The 15,490-nt window shown below is 37.5% G+C and overlaps 1 protein-coding gene across 8 annotated transcripts in view; it reads right to left on the bottom strand.

Annotated features, from left to right (window-relative positions):
• Positions 1-238: 238 nt before the first annotated feature.
• STAU1 (staufen double-stranded RNA binding protein 1) overlaps positions 239-15,490 on the bottom strand; it is a 32,193-nt gene continuing 16,941 nt past the window's right edge. For 2 of the 8 annotated variants that reach the window (XM_051632809.1, XM_051632810.1), the window contains exons 7-15: positions 11,432-11,530; positions 9,704-9,934; positions 8,987-9,130; positions 8,014-8,160; positions 7,489-7,561; positions 5,167-5,486; positions 4,266-4,388; positions 2,682-2,767; positions 239-2,047 (exon numbers count right to left, since the gene is read on the bottom strand). In XM_051632809.1, coding sequence (XP_051488769.1) covers positions 1,960-2,047; positions 2,682-2,767; positions 4,266-4,388; positions 5,167-5,486; positions 7,489-7,561; positions 8,014-8,160; positions 8,987-9,130; positions 9,704-9,934; positions 11,432-11,530 — 1,311 coding nt within the window. In that variant the 3' untranslated portion in view covers positions 239-1,959. The remainder of the gene's footprint in view (positions 2,048-2,681; positions 2,768-4,265; positions 4,389-5,166; positions 5,487-7,488; positions 7,562-8,013; positions 8,161-8,986; positions 9,131-9,703; positions 9,935-11,431; positions 11,531-15,490) is intronic. The other 6 variants (XM_051632811.1, XM_051632813.1, XM_051632814.1 and 3 more) reach the window with 3 other exon arrangements.

The following is a 15,490-nucleotide window of genomic DNA, read 5'->3' as shown; positions in this document are numbered from 1 at the left end:
CTGAAACAGAGGTACCTACAGCAAAGTGCCTTAATCCAGGTTCATATGAAACAGCATTACCAACAAATGAATACTGCAAAATAGAAGAATAGGCTCTAGTTCCACTGCAAGGAGAAAACTCCTAAGTAGCAACAGATAAAAGTAGGGAGACCATTTACACCACTCTTAATGTGGTATCCAATTTCCAATATAAATTGTTGAGTAGTTTCTAAGTTGTAAGAATTTGCAATACAAAGCCTCAGCCTAGCAAGTTTCTTTTAATTTTTAAATGTACAGCATTTAGTTCTACAAATGTAAAAAAAAACAAAACAAAATCAAAAAACAAACCCCAAAAACTTTACAATTTTTTTTTGCTTATGATCAAACCCAACTTGATTAAATAAAATTTGGTATGCAGTTAATGTGGCCCAATTGCTTTTCATAATGCAATTAAGATGGCCAAGACATTTAGCTTTGAGACACAGCATGTGCAGCAGCTGCTTTCTGTGACAACAGTTACTACACACTCTGCAAACAGGTTTTTAGGAAGTGCTGCTACAGATTACCAGGTAAGTACACACTGAAGGTAGTTCACATCCAAACGATACACTGTCATGTGTCAGGCTACACTGCCAGCTTTAGTTGCTAGAGGGAAGGTTTTGTTTTGAAAGCACTACCCCCCAGAAAATTACTAAGTACAAGGCAAGGTTATGACTCAAATTACAAGCAAACAAGGAAACTTAAAAGTAGAGACTTAAACTTTGAAATCATACCAACCTGTCGTGCCAGGTTTCTTGTCATAATCACAACTCCAGTTTAAGCTCCCATTAATACAGTTGCACTAACACACTGTGGCACAAATAACAAAATGTACCCACATTACTTTTGAATTTCCTTGACCTTGCCAGGTTTTCACATCTTCCACATAACTAAATAGTAGTTATTTATATGTAATTGATAACCATTGTACAGTTACTCCATAGCTTTACAATACTGCCCGTACTATATCACAAGCATTACAAATCCTATATTAAAAAAAAAAGCAGCCCCTGTCGTGGCATACGAGAATAAATTAACCAAAAAAAAATTTAGTATTACCATTTATTGGTGACAAACACTACGTTTTACTTACATTCCATGGGGAGAAAAAATTTCCAGCGTAAACAATGAACTGAAGCAGTACTTAACTTGCAAGGCTATCGTGCTTTACCTGGACCATATGCAAAAAACTTTACTGCGCACAGTTGGGTGCGCAATAACACAACATCAAAAGCAACACAGTTTATATATAAACATAGGTAATTTTTTTCAGCCCTACATGGAGATGTAATTAAACAGTATAAAGCACTCAAGGAAAATCAATCTGCGGTTTTATATGCACTACATTGAGATCATATCCTGTAATGCAGTGAGCTGTGTGCCGTCTATACACACAATCCTTAAAACATAGATCATTTAAAGTCACGTTGCATTCGAGTTCCCCTCCCCCCCCCACTCAAGAAAACTAGAAATTAACCAAAAAATGATCAAAGTTTAAAATTCCTAAGGAGTTTTAATTCATTCAACCGTTGGATAGTTAAACTATTAAGCTGGACTTTTTAAAATGGTGGGCACACGATTTGTTTCCAGTGAAACTTTGCTATTTCAGTAAAAACAAAATAACCACATACATGGATATGATCTTCCCAAGTTAGTTCACAGATAACATGTCAGTTTCAGAAGACAAAGTTTCTAAACTGTGCTATTGTTCTAGATACAATTAAGAAACTTTTAAATGAAAAATTTATAGTGTCATTTCAATCAAAACAACATAATGAAACAAAAAATTTATCACTGTTTGAAGAAAAAGCAACGGTTATGATTTAGACACTACAGTAGGTTGTAAAGACTGTAGCACTCTAAAACAGTTAGGTTACATTAATAGGAAGCATTTGATTTTCTCTGGTGCTTTCAGGTTTGGGTCCAGTCAAAAGCCTTTTTTTAGGCAGTGCTGTCCAGTGTTTGTCCCAAAGTGTTTGAGTTAGCCGGTTTGAGAAGAGGGTCACTTTCCATTTCTTGTTTCACACATCTACAAATGAGAAAACACCTGTTACTTAGGAGATAAAACATTATTTCCACAAATAAGATGCTTGTTAATCAGCTGCAAAGAATGTGAAGTGCATATAAGGATCACTGGCCTCCACTTTTAATCAATTAGCACTTTGTAAATTCCACCATTTTGACAGCTGATTATCTAAATGAAAGGCTAAACCTCTGAATTTTTTTTCAGGTCAAAGGCAGCAATTTGCAACCCCTTCGTTTCTGCTGGAAGCAAGCTGTGAAACCCATACATTGTTTACATACTACAGAGAGAAGATTTCTAGCAAAAGAAGAGCAGCTTTAACACTGAAACACACTGAAAAGTCACACTATTTACAAATATGTGTAAACAAATAGTTTAAGCAGAGGAATCTCAGTCCGAATTGCTCTGTATCACAGCCTTTACATTTTATCCACTTGCTTCTGCTTAGTAATTTGCATTTGAAGCATGACAATTACAAGCTTGATCATAAAACCTACCCTCTCATCCTTCTGAAGAAGGTACCAGCCCTTGGCATTTTAATTTTTCTGGCAAAGAAAAAAACCCCTCACATTTTATTTGTTTACAGAACATCACAGGGTTAGAGGTTTCCATTAAGGCAGGGGAAGTGGGTCACACTCACACAGACATTGGTCCATTTCCTGTCCTTGGCATCTCTGTGTTTTGTTGGTCCAACTCAGACAGCAACTTTAAAATATTCAATGCAGCCTAAGGAAAGGAGAGAGTGTTCAGCAATTCAACTTGAGTCTGTTTCATTAATTTAGTGAAAGGAGGACTGGGACTCACTTTAAGTAAATGTCCTAATTTTTAGTAATATATTTTTAAAGATGCATAAATATGGTGGAAAAAATGCAATGGTGTTAAACTTTAACATTAAACAACAGAACAGTGCTGTGGCTAGAGGACTGCATTTGGTTTAGCAGCAGGGAAAACTGATTCAGAAATACTACTAAAATTAGGGAAAAAAGACACTACATTAGTAATGGCTAAAACTGTAGAGAGCTTAAGACAAAAGACATTAAAATATACACAACCAAGAAGTGCTTTGCAGGAAAAGAAAACAAATTACACAAGAATAAAAAATGCAGTGCAGGTAGGGCACGCGTGACTATTTAAAAGAAGAATCAATGTGACAGGGCCAATGCAAAAGTAAGTCACCTCCTTTGAGAACTGAAATTTTTTTCAGCTTGATTCAGATCAATTTCAGGTCCACATTTTCAGAGTAATCCTGGTTAGTTAGGGCACCCACAGTAGTGAAAGCTGAGTATCTGAACAGAGGAAGGTGCTCACAATGGCCCAGTCACAATGTTTAAGCTCCCATCTGGCCAGACTTTCCCCTTCTTACTGCACAGACTTGGGTGCATAGTCTTACAGGAGCTCTTTACAGCAGGATGTTGAGATGGGTGTAAATTGTCAAAATTAATTCACAAACATCAAAGAAGTCTGTATCAAATTATTGCCTTTTTTTTTTTGTATAAAACCCAATAAAATCAGGTTTTCCTGAGTGTATTCACAAACTGCAAACTATCACTGCAGTAGGTACTCAGGTCACCACTAGATACCAAAAGAACAAAACTGTTTTCAAATTATCCTAGACTGTGTATATACTGTTAGCAATATGTAATGGCTTTTTTAGACAAAGTCCCTTACAGCTTACAGTCTAGAAGACTCATTCTTTCACAAAGAAATATTGCAGCTATGGTTAACAAAAGATCTTTTTTTATAAAGGGAGCTTAACAGATTCACAGAGTCCCCTGCTGTCTAACAGTGAATTTCATTTCTTCCACTTCGGATTCCATTCCAGCAGACAGTCTGGCAACATGAACCCAAGTATTACACTTCCCAGTGTAATATCAGCCCATTCTGTTACAGAAAATAAGCTGATGTGTTCTAATGTTTTATAAGTTCCTTTTCATGCTTTTTAGTACATGCTCATGCAAACAACACCAAGATAAAACGAGTACACTTTTTGTAGACCACAACTGCAAGCATATATTATGCATTTTAAAGGTTATTTAGATTAGATTCAGGTATGATTAATAAATTATTTCAGCAACCTGCGAGATATTAGACAAAAACTAGCCAGGGAATTGTAAAGTGTTTAATTCATTGCTATCCAGCAGTGATATGAAACCTTGGTCTACCCATGGCATCCCTGAGTTCACTGAAGGCCAAAGAGAAATCATGTCAGGAATACTCAACATACCATGTCGTGGCAAGATTCTACATCCTTTCCAATTCCATGGCTGATCAGTGGTGGCTGAGAGGAACAGTTTATAAGAGATACAAACTCGTTCTTGTTATTTTTTGGAAAGTCTTTGTATTCAACCTGAAGAAAAGGAAAGGCTTTAGTTCTTTTTCAATTAACAAAGCACAGGAAATATATCACAATTGCTATAGATCAATATTTCCCAAATATGAAGCTGAACTTTATGAGCTTTAATCATTCTGTCAGCCAGCAGAACCATTTACTTTGAAGTCTGACTTCACTAGCAATGTAATCACAAGAGCTCTGCAAGCCTTCTGAACATAACTGGCTACTTAATGATAGTTGCTGGGACCTTTATACTGATCATAGCTATCTGCATTTAGAATTTTCCCTATTACAATTTTTAACCCACTGAGCTCCTTTAACATATTAATACAAGAACTTTCATGCAATTTTGATTAAAGGGACCAAACCCAAGAAAATGTACAGCTTACAGCAAATGTGATTGTATGAAGGATGAATCAGAAAAACTGATTTCAGATCAGCCAAGTTCAAGTTCATATCACGACAGGCTACATCACGGCAATTTTCAGAAAGTGCTACTTTCAATTTTATTCTTCAGAGTAATTTTTATTTAACTATATACTCCAGCCTTCAGAGTAGCACTGAATTAAGGCTGCGGATGCAGTACACAAATGCACATTTCAAAACTAAATTAAAAAAAGCTGTAAAAGTCAGTACATTTCATAGGTAAAATAAAACATTTACATGAACTTCAGCTTAACAAGCAGCCTCAAAATACACCAGTCACCAGCAGGACCAAAAAGCTCTAGAACAAAGAACAGGTTGGACCAGTTTGGATAGCTTTGGACGAAATCTTGTAAAGCTGAATACTTACCTGGATTCCTTGAACATTGGAAAGATAGTCCAGCTGCTCTGAGGGCCTAGTAAGTGGTCCGTGGGGTACGTGGCCTGATGAGTTGTTATTCTTTAATATGGTCTCAGCAGTAGGAGAAGTACCACCATACAATAGCTCTCTAGCAATCATTGCTGTTACTGTTGCCTTGGCAGGATTTGGGGCTGCCCTACTGAACTCTTTGGTGTGGTGTCCTTGATTGGCTCCTACAGCTTGTGCAACCTCAGGGACCATGGGAAGGATTCCAGCAGGAAGCTGCTGATGGCTGAGATAAGGCATCCTAAACTCATCTTCTTTATTACCTGAGAAGAGAGAGGCACACACTAAAGAGATGCTATTTCTATGAGGTGCATGAAGACATATGAAGGCATCAAAAGCCACTTCTGGAAAAAAATTGTTTCAAATTCCTTTTGAAACACTAAGAAACTTAGGGAGCTTGATTGGCTGTCAGTGGGTCAGAGATTCAGCATCATCAATGGAGTCTGCTTACTGATTCAGAGCAGTACCTGCCTCTGCCAGAAGGAGCACCTTTACCTCCAGGAGCAGTTTCTCCAAGCTTACAGACACCTCAGACAGTTGCAACCACACTCTAGAGATATTCCTTGGTTTTAGAATTTTTTATTTCATAATTTAAACTGTAGGAGCAAATAATGAAACCACAGAATGGCCAGAACCACTGTTAAATATTGTAAAGACAGTGACAGATAGTCCAGAAAGTTTAAACTGTATATTGGAAAAATGTAAAGAGGTAAGTAAGGTCAATGTAACGTTAGCACAGTATGAAGAAGCAAGAATGACTGTCTACAGAAAATATCCAGCCATGGTCAATTGATAGCAACTTACTGATGTTATGGCCTAAGTTAGATTTAAGAGGGGAAAAAAAAGAACAGCTTTTTACAGGGAACTTGCATACACACAGATGTGCAGGAAAATGACAGAGCTATGCTCAAGAGAGGTGGGGAAGGCAGTGCCACTGAAATAAACAGAGGATTCAGTGTTATGGCAGAAAAGATAAATGAAGTTCAGCAGGACTGAGCTTTTTAAAGTCTAGGGATGAAAGCCAAGATCTTTAAACGGAAAAAAGCAGAATGGCAACGTTTGAGTAAGAAGGCAGAAAGTTTACCTGAGATGGATACAGTAAAATGTTACTAAAGTCCAAGTCAGCTCCAACTATTTATAATTTAAACAACAAAATTATACAGAAATTCATAAAGCAGGTGAAACATACTATCCAGAACAGAAATATGTTGTGACAGAGAAACTTTCCACAATGACTCTGCCTCACAGCTTACATTAGAGAAAGCCAATGTCTGTACACTTGGTGGCCAGGTTTGCTTGTTTTGTTTTTTTTTAGTTCTAACCAGTCATCTGTGGACCTGACCACTACAACCATCAACTGTCTGAAAAAAATGCAGGCGCAGTTCCCTACTCTTAGTCATTAGAGACCAAGCATAAAAGTTGTTCTGTACTACAAGGCCATTCCTTCATTCTCCAACTCTGCTTTAGGAAGACAAATTTCAGTTAGTACTGACACTTTCTCACCTTCATCCCAGGAACAGTCTTCAACAGACTATAGTTATTCCCTCAACACCTGCAAGGTGACATGGCCAAACTTATCACAACCAACTCTGCCTCAACAAATACAGCACCACCCTCCTGTTGCCACTCGGCCTCAGGCTTAGAGTGACATTTCTGGGGCATTCTTCAAACCTGCAACCATTCTTCCAAAGCTAGAAGGCTATTCCCAGGTGGCAGAAATCCCAACTTTTTCTCAGGGAATCTGCTCCCATCCTCATTTGGGCCCTATACCAGAGGAATGTTCTGCTGAGCCAAAGAGGCTGATCTCTCCTCCTCCTTTTACCATTTCCCCACAGAAATTGCCCTCACTTCACCCCTGCTGTTGGTTAAAGGAGCCTAGTCCCTTGATCATAAGCAAACTCAGTCCTGAATATTCATTCTTGTCCTAGAAAGCCCCAGACACAGATTAAAGCCTGTCCCAAGGTGCCTCAGATTGAGGTAAGACTGGCCCAGACACTGCAGGTAGCAGCAGCTGCACCTCCACTAACTGCTCAGCCAACCCATTAGCACACACAGACTTTTGGTTCAGCCACCTACTCCCTTCCTCAAGCAGCTGAATACTGTACCACTGGGGAGGAATAAGCTCTTTGGAATTTGAACAAAGCCTTCCCAAGGGGTAGATTCAGTTTGCAAGCCAGCAGCTGCACATCTCTGCTCATTATTGAAGGGACTGGGGAATGTATCTTACACACACCCCACCAAGCTTCTCACAGAAAGGCTACTTACTAGTTGAAGTGTCTTCAGAGCCTGGCTCAAAGAAGGTTACTTTTCTTCCATCCCCTGGTTTCTTCACTGGTGTCTTAAAAATAAAAGGAAAAAAGCCAAATACACAACATCCCTTTATATTCTTTTTCCCCTAAGTTTTAAAATTTTCAAGATGTAGGTGATCTGACTAGTCAAAATTTTACTGAAAAACTCATTATTCAAAAGCCACAATTATTACATAGCTACCAAGAGACAAGTTTAGCGATTAATTGAATGACTAGAACTATTTACAGACCAGTCAAGTGGCATTAAGAACTGAGATATCATAATGAAGCCAGGTATACTAATGATAGTTATTGGTATTGCTGAGGACAACATCCTGGCCACAAAGGTGCTGTATTTAGAAAGCAGCCACCTCAAGACATCTGCTTCCTGGCTAAGGCAGAAAGCATTGATTTACTACAGTTACTGCCTTGCAAGCTGCTATTGTTTCAACTCCACTTTTGCTGCAGTACTGAACAGCAGCTGATTCTTAAAGACTCTTACCTTCTCTTCTGTCTTTAATGCTGGCTTTGGAGGTTGAGGTTGGGGGACTTTGAAACCTAAAATTTCCAACATATTCTCAGCTGCATTGCGTTTAGCAACTTTTTTGTTTGTGCCCATTCCTTCAGCTGTGTGTGCACCAACTTTCACCTGGACAAAAGAGGAAGAAAAAGCAAATAAATTCTTAAACAATAGTACAAGGATCCCCTTATTAGTGATCTGTGTTTCAAGCATGCACTAGTCACAAAATAGTTCAAGTGATCATTATTCTAAGCAAGTTGCCATTTATTATCAATGATTACTGGCCTCCAAGCACAAAAAAAAAACCCAAACAGAAGTCAAAGAACTATAGTTAATCATCTCACCTTGGAAGCAGCCTAAATGCTCAAAACTGGCATCACAGCAGATATAAATTTTCCAAGCTGAAGTTACAGGTTTGGCAGATTTACTAATGTAATGGAAAGAAAGCAAATAACTCTCCTGCCTTGGCCAGGACAGGAGAGGCCTGGAGAATGCACTTCATTAGGGGACAGTAGATACTCAGCATTAAAAATACTACCATGGTATTGGGATTTACAATACAGATGGCAGAATCTAAAGCAACAAACAACAACTTGGGAAGGAGGAAATGAAGGATACCCAAGTTCATATTGATAAATCCTACATTAGGAAACATAAGAAGCTCTGAATCTCTTAACAGAATATAAATATTCCTGTTAATTAAAACATTACGCAGTTACAACAAAGACTGCTCATTCCCTGTGCAATTTAATAAATAAATAAATAATTCAAATCACTTTTCTTGAACCTTTATCTTCCTTGAATGTAGCCTACTACGTATTATCTTAATACATGTCATGAACATTTGGCCGTAATCCTGTTAATTTTGTGTATCATCACGGCAACCTAATTACTATAAGCCACAAAAAACAGACACCACAGCCGTGGAACTAGATGTGTCAAATTAAATACAAACCTGCATAACAAACTCCCTGCGTCGTGGGAGACCACGTTCTGTGATGAGCATGTACTCTGGTTCCTTCTCTTTCTTGGCCTGCTGTATCTGGGCAAGTCTGCTAATGGGATTCATTCCTTGGCCATATTCTGGACTTGTTTGCAGCTATGTAGAAAATGTTTAGGAAATTAGCCAAGATTTGAGAGTATTTGGTTTAATAGACAAAATGCAGCATGCCACTGAATTAATCTCTAGAATTTAAAAGCACTGAAATAGAAGTTGCTTAATGAAACACTGTCACAGCCAAAGAGAAACACTCGATTTATTTGGCTCTGCTGTCACAGTTGACCACATATAACCTACCACTGGTAATAGTTTTACAGGTTCTAATCCTGCTGTATTAGGAGGGACAGGCTTGCAGGAGAATTTGCACAAGCGAAATCATGCAAAACTCAAAGCTGTGAAGTCTAAGATTTGAAAGTCAGAGCTTGATTTTTATGTGCCACTCATTCTTTTTTAAGGTTTCTCTTTCATCCATTAATTTAATGATAACTGTTGTAAAAGCGGCATCAGAACCCCATTTAGAGTGGGAGCAAAATATAATCTCATTTGCAGCACCAGACTGCTGATAAACGTTGAGCAGTTGAAGGTTTGTAATTAACTCAGAAACACCTCTCATCTGCTGAATATTTATTATCTGCTGAGTATTATCAGATTTCCAGTCTGATTGACTCTTACCTTCACTATTGATTTTGTTTTCTTTTTGATTCGTGGCTTCATTTTCTCAACTGTAGGAAGGGGTGGCAATTTTTTCAGTTCTTCTAGGACTGCTATTGCAGCATTTTTCTTTGAGATCTTCTTGCTCTTCCCTTCACCTTCACCCATGAATTCTCCAACTGACACCTTGGTTACAAAGCTCTTCATATGGGGAGGACCACTTTCCTTGGTCACCTGTTTCAGAGGGAAAAACTGAGTGAAAGCGTGATAAACACTTATTAAAAATGGTAGGGCACATTGTTTATAGCAAACTTCTCTCAAGAACTATGGATTAAGAGATTTTAGATTCTCATACAATCCAGAAAGTAGAGATGTAAATCATACTCTAACAACATAAGCCCACCCAAATAAACATACACTTTATAAAGATCAGAAGCAGCAAGCAGTAAACAGTATTGACATGTAAGTCATTAACCCATCTGATTTAATTTACTAGTTTACTCTTTCACTATTAAAATATGACTGTTCTATTTCATCAATGTTAACTTCCACACAGTTAACATCACCTCATTATATGCATCATGTTACAGTAATAGAACATTAAAGAGAAAGTAGTTCTTCAGGATCCAGCATTTTAGTTTTGAAATCAAGGATTCTGGAGACATCTAAGAGATAGCTACTGACTACAGAGTCAGTCTTTTAACTCCATTCATTACACATCATAGAATCACAGAATTCCAGACTGGTTTGGGTTGGAAGGAACCTTAAAGATCATCTAGTTCCAACCCCCCTGCATGAGCAGGGACACCTCCCACTAGACCAGGTTGCTCAAAGCCCCATCCAACCTGCCCTTGAACACTTAATACTACTCGAACACTTGAATACCCTTGAACACTTAATCATACTTCAAAATATCCATAAAATCAAATAGTAAGAATGAATTAAGAACATCCACCCAGAACTGGTTCTGTGTCACAGTATTTTTATCAGGGATGCTCAGGCTAATCTGCAATAGTTGAAAGCTTCATGTAAAATTTCACAGAATGGTTTTAGAAGCAATTCAGTTACACGCAATTCCATTTTCCTACTATAATAATTCAGAGAGTTGACTTAAATGTTACTCTGCCAGCTCAGGAAAGCAGCATGATAAATTAATATTTTAGTGAAACAGAGATGCTCCTACAGAAGCTATGGATTTAAGGTAACTAAAATGATCAAGGAGGGTCAAAGAGGCAGCAAGCAGCCAGGCCAAAGGGAAAGGAAAGTAAGATGCACATGAGGTCACCTCATGGCAAGAAAAGAAACCTATTTGTGAGATTCTGCAACCTGAGGGTAGTCCACATCAGTGCTTAATTAAGCAAATACTTCCATAAATGTCTTTCAGAGTGAGCTATGCTTTTTTGCCTCAACTCTGTTCTAACCATTAATGTGGGGTTGTGTTTTGTTTCTTCACTGTAATATCGACTTTCCAAAAAGCTTGGAAAAAAGATTGCACAGACAACCACAGCATAGCTGTTCACTCATGTCATGCTTTTAGTGCATGGATTTGTGAACAGGTGGATTTTTCTTTCTTCTTCACTCTACATATAAACTCAGACAATCAGGGTGACTGTCAAAGGTAAAAATGTGTTCACAACTAACAAGACATGTTAAAAGTCAGTTGTTTGGGTTATCTAGAAGAGACTCAACTTAAGGTGTACCCTTAATATTCTAACAAAAACAAATCTCGAGCTTGTAAAATAAACATACCTCAAAATTCACAGGCAAGTTCCTTTTAAGTGCAATCTCAAAAACTTGGCTTATTTCAGATTTATTGAGATTTTCATCATCTGGTTCTTTTCCGTTAACCTAAAAGAAGCATACTCTATTTAAAATAAAGATCCTATTAAATTGAATTTTATCCATCCAACCAGTTTACTGAACTCTCAAAATTTTAAGTAGTCTAACCTTTACTGCCACTTTATGTGAATGTGTAGAAATGCAGCACACATACTACAAAACTGAAACTTAAGCAGCTCATTTAAGGTGTATGTGTAAAAGCTAGCAAACCTTCATATTTTCATGTGCTTGTTACAGGAAAGAACAAATGAAATTAGGGCCAATAGGTTTGAAAATCTATTTATAGAAAACCAAACTGAAGTGTTAAATGAACTGATTTCCAAATGGAAGTACCTTTATGAAATGCAATTTTCATATACTGATTGGACATTTGTACCAAAAGCACTAAGACAGTATCAGATAAGAGAAAGGGCAGGAAAAATAAAGATTCTGAGAATGGGACCAATGTGAATAAAGAATGGCTAATTAGACCCTGGCATAATCCTGTCTTTTAACATGCTCCCTTGTAAGTGCTTCATCTACAGGTATTGTTTTTCCTCATCTGAAGAACATACTATCAGGAACTTGCCTTAAATCAAAGGGTGCACATCTCTGAGAACTTACACCTGCTAAGAGGACAGCAGTGCCAGGTGAAGCTTACCTACAGGCACTTCTACGTATCTCCAGGTAAAATTTTGATCGAGTTTCCAAAAATGTCTTCACTGATGTTGGGATCAACATGAACTAAGAGGCATGGTAACAGCAACAGAGAAATTTTAAGACTAAGTGTCCAGCAGCGATATTGGAAAGATTATGATAAAGATGAACAGCAACAATTTCACCAATTATATCATGCCACAATACTAGTTATGCAATCAGGTAACAAAAATGATTTAAGTATTTTATTGGAGCAGCAGAAATAGGCTAGAGAGCTCTTATTGATTAAAACTAGTTTTGATGGTAGCAAGATCCCCAAAGTTAGATTAAAACATGAAGGAAATTTTTTTCCACCATTTAAAGTAGCGTCTTCCTATCTCAGAAATAAAAACACAAAACCTAGTAACATTAATCTGTGGTTTTCACTCATCCCACAGCCCCATCAGATTTCACACTGTTCTTTGTGGTTGACCTTGTATTTCAGGTTCGAGTTGCAAACATTTCAGAAGAGCACATAAAGCCCAAGAGTCTTTTACAATGATAACATCTGATACTTCTAATCCCATCCAGCCTCCAGCCTCTGCAGGGAGGTGTACATAGTCTTCAGGTCTGCAAAAACCAAGACCACAGGATGGCACCACTCCCCCAAGGTGGCACCACTCCCCCAGGAGAGGGGTAGATGCACCGTGCAGTAGACTGCATAAGAAACCAGGAGGCCACACCTAGGCTAGAGGAACCATTACTATACCTCAGCAGAATGCTGGTAAATGCTGGTAAAAATTGGCAAAACCAAGATTGAATACAGGAGTCAAAAAGTCTTGATCATCATATTCTAAAACCTATTTCAAATGCAATTTCTAAGTTCAAAAGGAATAGCATCATATACCCAGAGAAATATTTGAACTGCTAAGGTCTTATTACGGTTTAGGGGTCACATCAAATTCACTACCAACCTCTCTATGAATGATCTGTCACTACCCTTACTGTCAAAATATTGGCAGAATCACTTTAATTACAAATATTTGTCCCCTTCTTGTAACTTCAGATACATCCTACTTTTTCAAATTCAGACATTTTTCCTTCTGAAGGTGACCAGGACATCTCTTTTTTGCATTAGATATTTCCCATTTAATATCCTTTTCAAGAGAATACAAATAAATACTATGGGATTATTTGCTATATCATGGTATATATTCTTCACATAGTCTATTCTTACAGTGTAAAACAGTTACTTTTCTTCAATACCTTTATCTAAAAAGATTAAATTAATAGCAAAATAACAATTAACAGGCTGTACCCATTTTACCTATTTTTTTTGCCTCTACTTGAACTTTAGATCAGTTTATTTTACAAATCAGAAACAGACACACACATGCTCTTCTCCTTTTCCCTGCACACCTCCAGGCAGAAGATCTATAAAGGCTGCTTCTGAAGTAGTTTGCTTATGTGCACAGACTAAACTTTCCACGGAATCTGCACCTCTAAATCAGAATGAGACCATTAATAAAAGCATTTACCACTCTTAGCTCTCATCAAATTGTTCAAATTCATCTCTAACAAGCGAAAAAAAAGCAGTCAAAAAAAGGAAACAAAAGGGATAGATTAAAAACTCCTAAACAAATTGCAAAAGGAGCATACTCCTTTAAGAGGGAGGGATTCACCCTCTTCTAGGAACTCTTTCAACATGTACTTTGTTAAAGGCTTCTTATAACCAAATTATGAAAACCTCTGGAGATGCTGATAAGAACTACATTGATTTCAACACAGCTGCAAGTCTGACTGTTTTCTTCCATGTTAAGGGTATAAAGAGCAGCTGATATTTACCAAGTAAGTAGGCAAAAAACATAGAAGCAAAACTTTCTACTAAAGTATTTTCTGTCTGAGACCTGTGCTAGAAAGCATAGCTTTCTTTGTTTTCTAGGCTTTAAATTGATGCTTTATCATCTCTGTCTTTGAATACGCAAGGTAACCCTGTACTGCAGCTTTGTCAGTCTGTTGTCACTCCAATCAGCCTAATTTAAGTTGGAAGGGTCCTTTGGAGGTCTCCTACTGCAGCCTCCCAACTCAAAGCAGAGCATACTTTAAAATTAAATTGAATTGTTCAGGCAGGGCTTTGTCCAGTTGAAAGCTAATATAAAATTATTTTCCTGCCACTTGCTTCCAGATTTGCAGTCTGAGAAGGTGTGGGAAATGGTCTTACTTAATCTTTTTATTAATTGATTTCTTTTTAAGCACTGCATATTTAATTTGAAAATAGAATAATAAAATCATGTAAATACACAAATATGAAAAAAAAAATAATACCAAATCACACCCCACTTCCCCCCAAAATATACGAGTGTACAAGGATAAGCATGTGCCGTTTGCAAACACGGGTGGGATACACAAAAATAACTAAATTTAAAAGGGAAAGTACTGGCAACATCAAATGACAGGTAGGAAGTATCAGGAAGTATGTCTCTTTGGGAAATCCTATTTTGCCTTCATTGTACACATGCATTATAGCAGGAGCTCTTATGGCCTGATGCTACCATGGCCTTCAAGGACCTTGCCTCACTGAATGCAAGAATGAACAGTGCTCACTTGGCAGTAAAATCTTCCTTATTTTATCTTCATCTTGTCTAGTGCAAAACAGTTTCAAAAGCAGCAATTCTCTCAGATATGCCTAAGACTACAATATTTGAAAGCCACAGATATTAATGAATTTAGCATTTAAGTACCAAACTTTAAATTAGGATCCGATTTATTCAAGTCATTATAAAACAGTAGTCTGTTCCAAGGATTGCTCTCCTTAAGCATTGCTGCATTTCTTACTGTTCATTTGGTAGACAACTCAAACATTAATAGAAAAATAAAATGACAAATGTATGTTTCTCACAAAAGTTTAAGTGGCTTGCCCAGTTTATGTACAGCAGGGTCAAGATAGCATTTTAGCTCCCAGCAACTGTTGTATTCATAAGACAATTCTCCCTTCTTGCAACCTCTTATATAAGTCTCAATAGTATTTCTCTGATGTCTTTAAAAAAACTGAAAAAAGGAGAGACTCCATAGGTTTACTTCCTTTACCTCTTGATCTACACCCCTTATACTAAGACATCCTCTAGAAAAGGCTATGTGGTCATGTCAAGACACCTGCAGTGTTTGTTCTGAAGACCTCACATTACTCAACTTCAAGCACAACTCTACAAATATTCAGAAAGTCACTTGTACAGAAGCATTTCTAAAGAAGTGAACAGAAAGGAATTCAGTTACATGTGATCCTATTATTTTCTGCAGAGTTGGACCAGAGTTGGGTCCAGCACAAAACTTTGCTACCTGAGGTGGAAAATGCTG

This window comes from Apus apus, chromosome 15 (assembly GCF_020740795.1).
Source record: "Apus apus isolate bApuApu2 chromosome 15, bApuApu2.pri.cur, whole genome shotgun sequence".
NCBI classification, from domain to species: Eukaryota; Metazoa; Chordata; class Aves; order Apodiformes; family Apodidae; genus Apus; species Apus apus.
The sequence above is the reverse complement of the archived record's forward strand: the minus strand, read 5'-3'. Positions and strand labels throughout refer to the sequence as shown.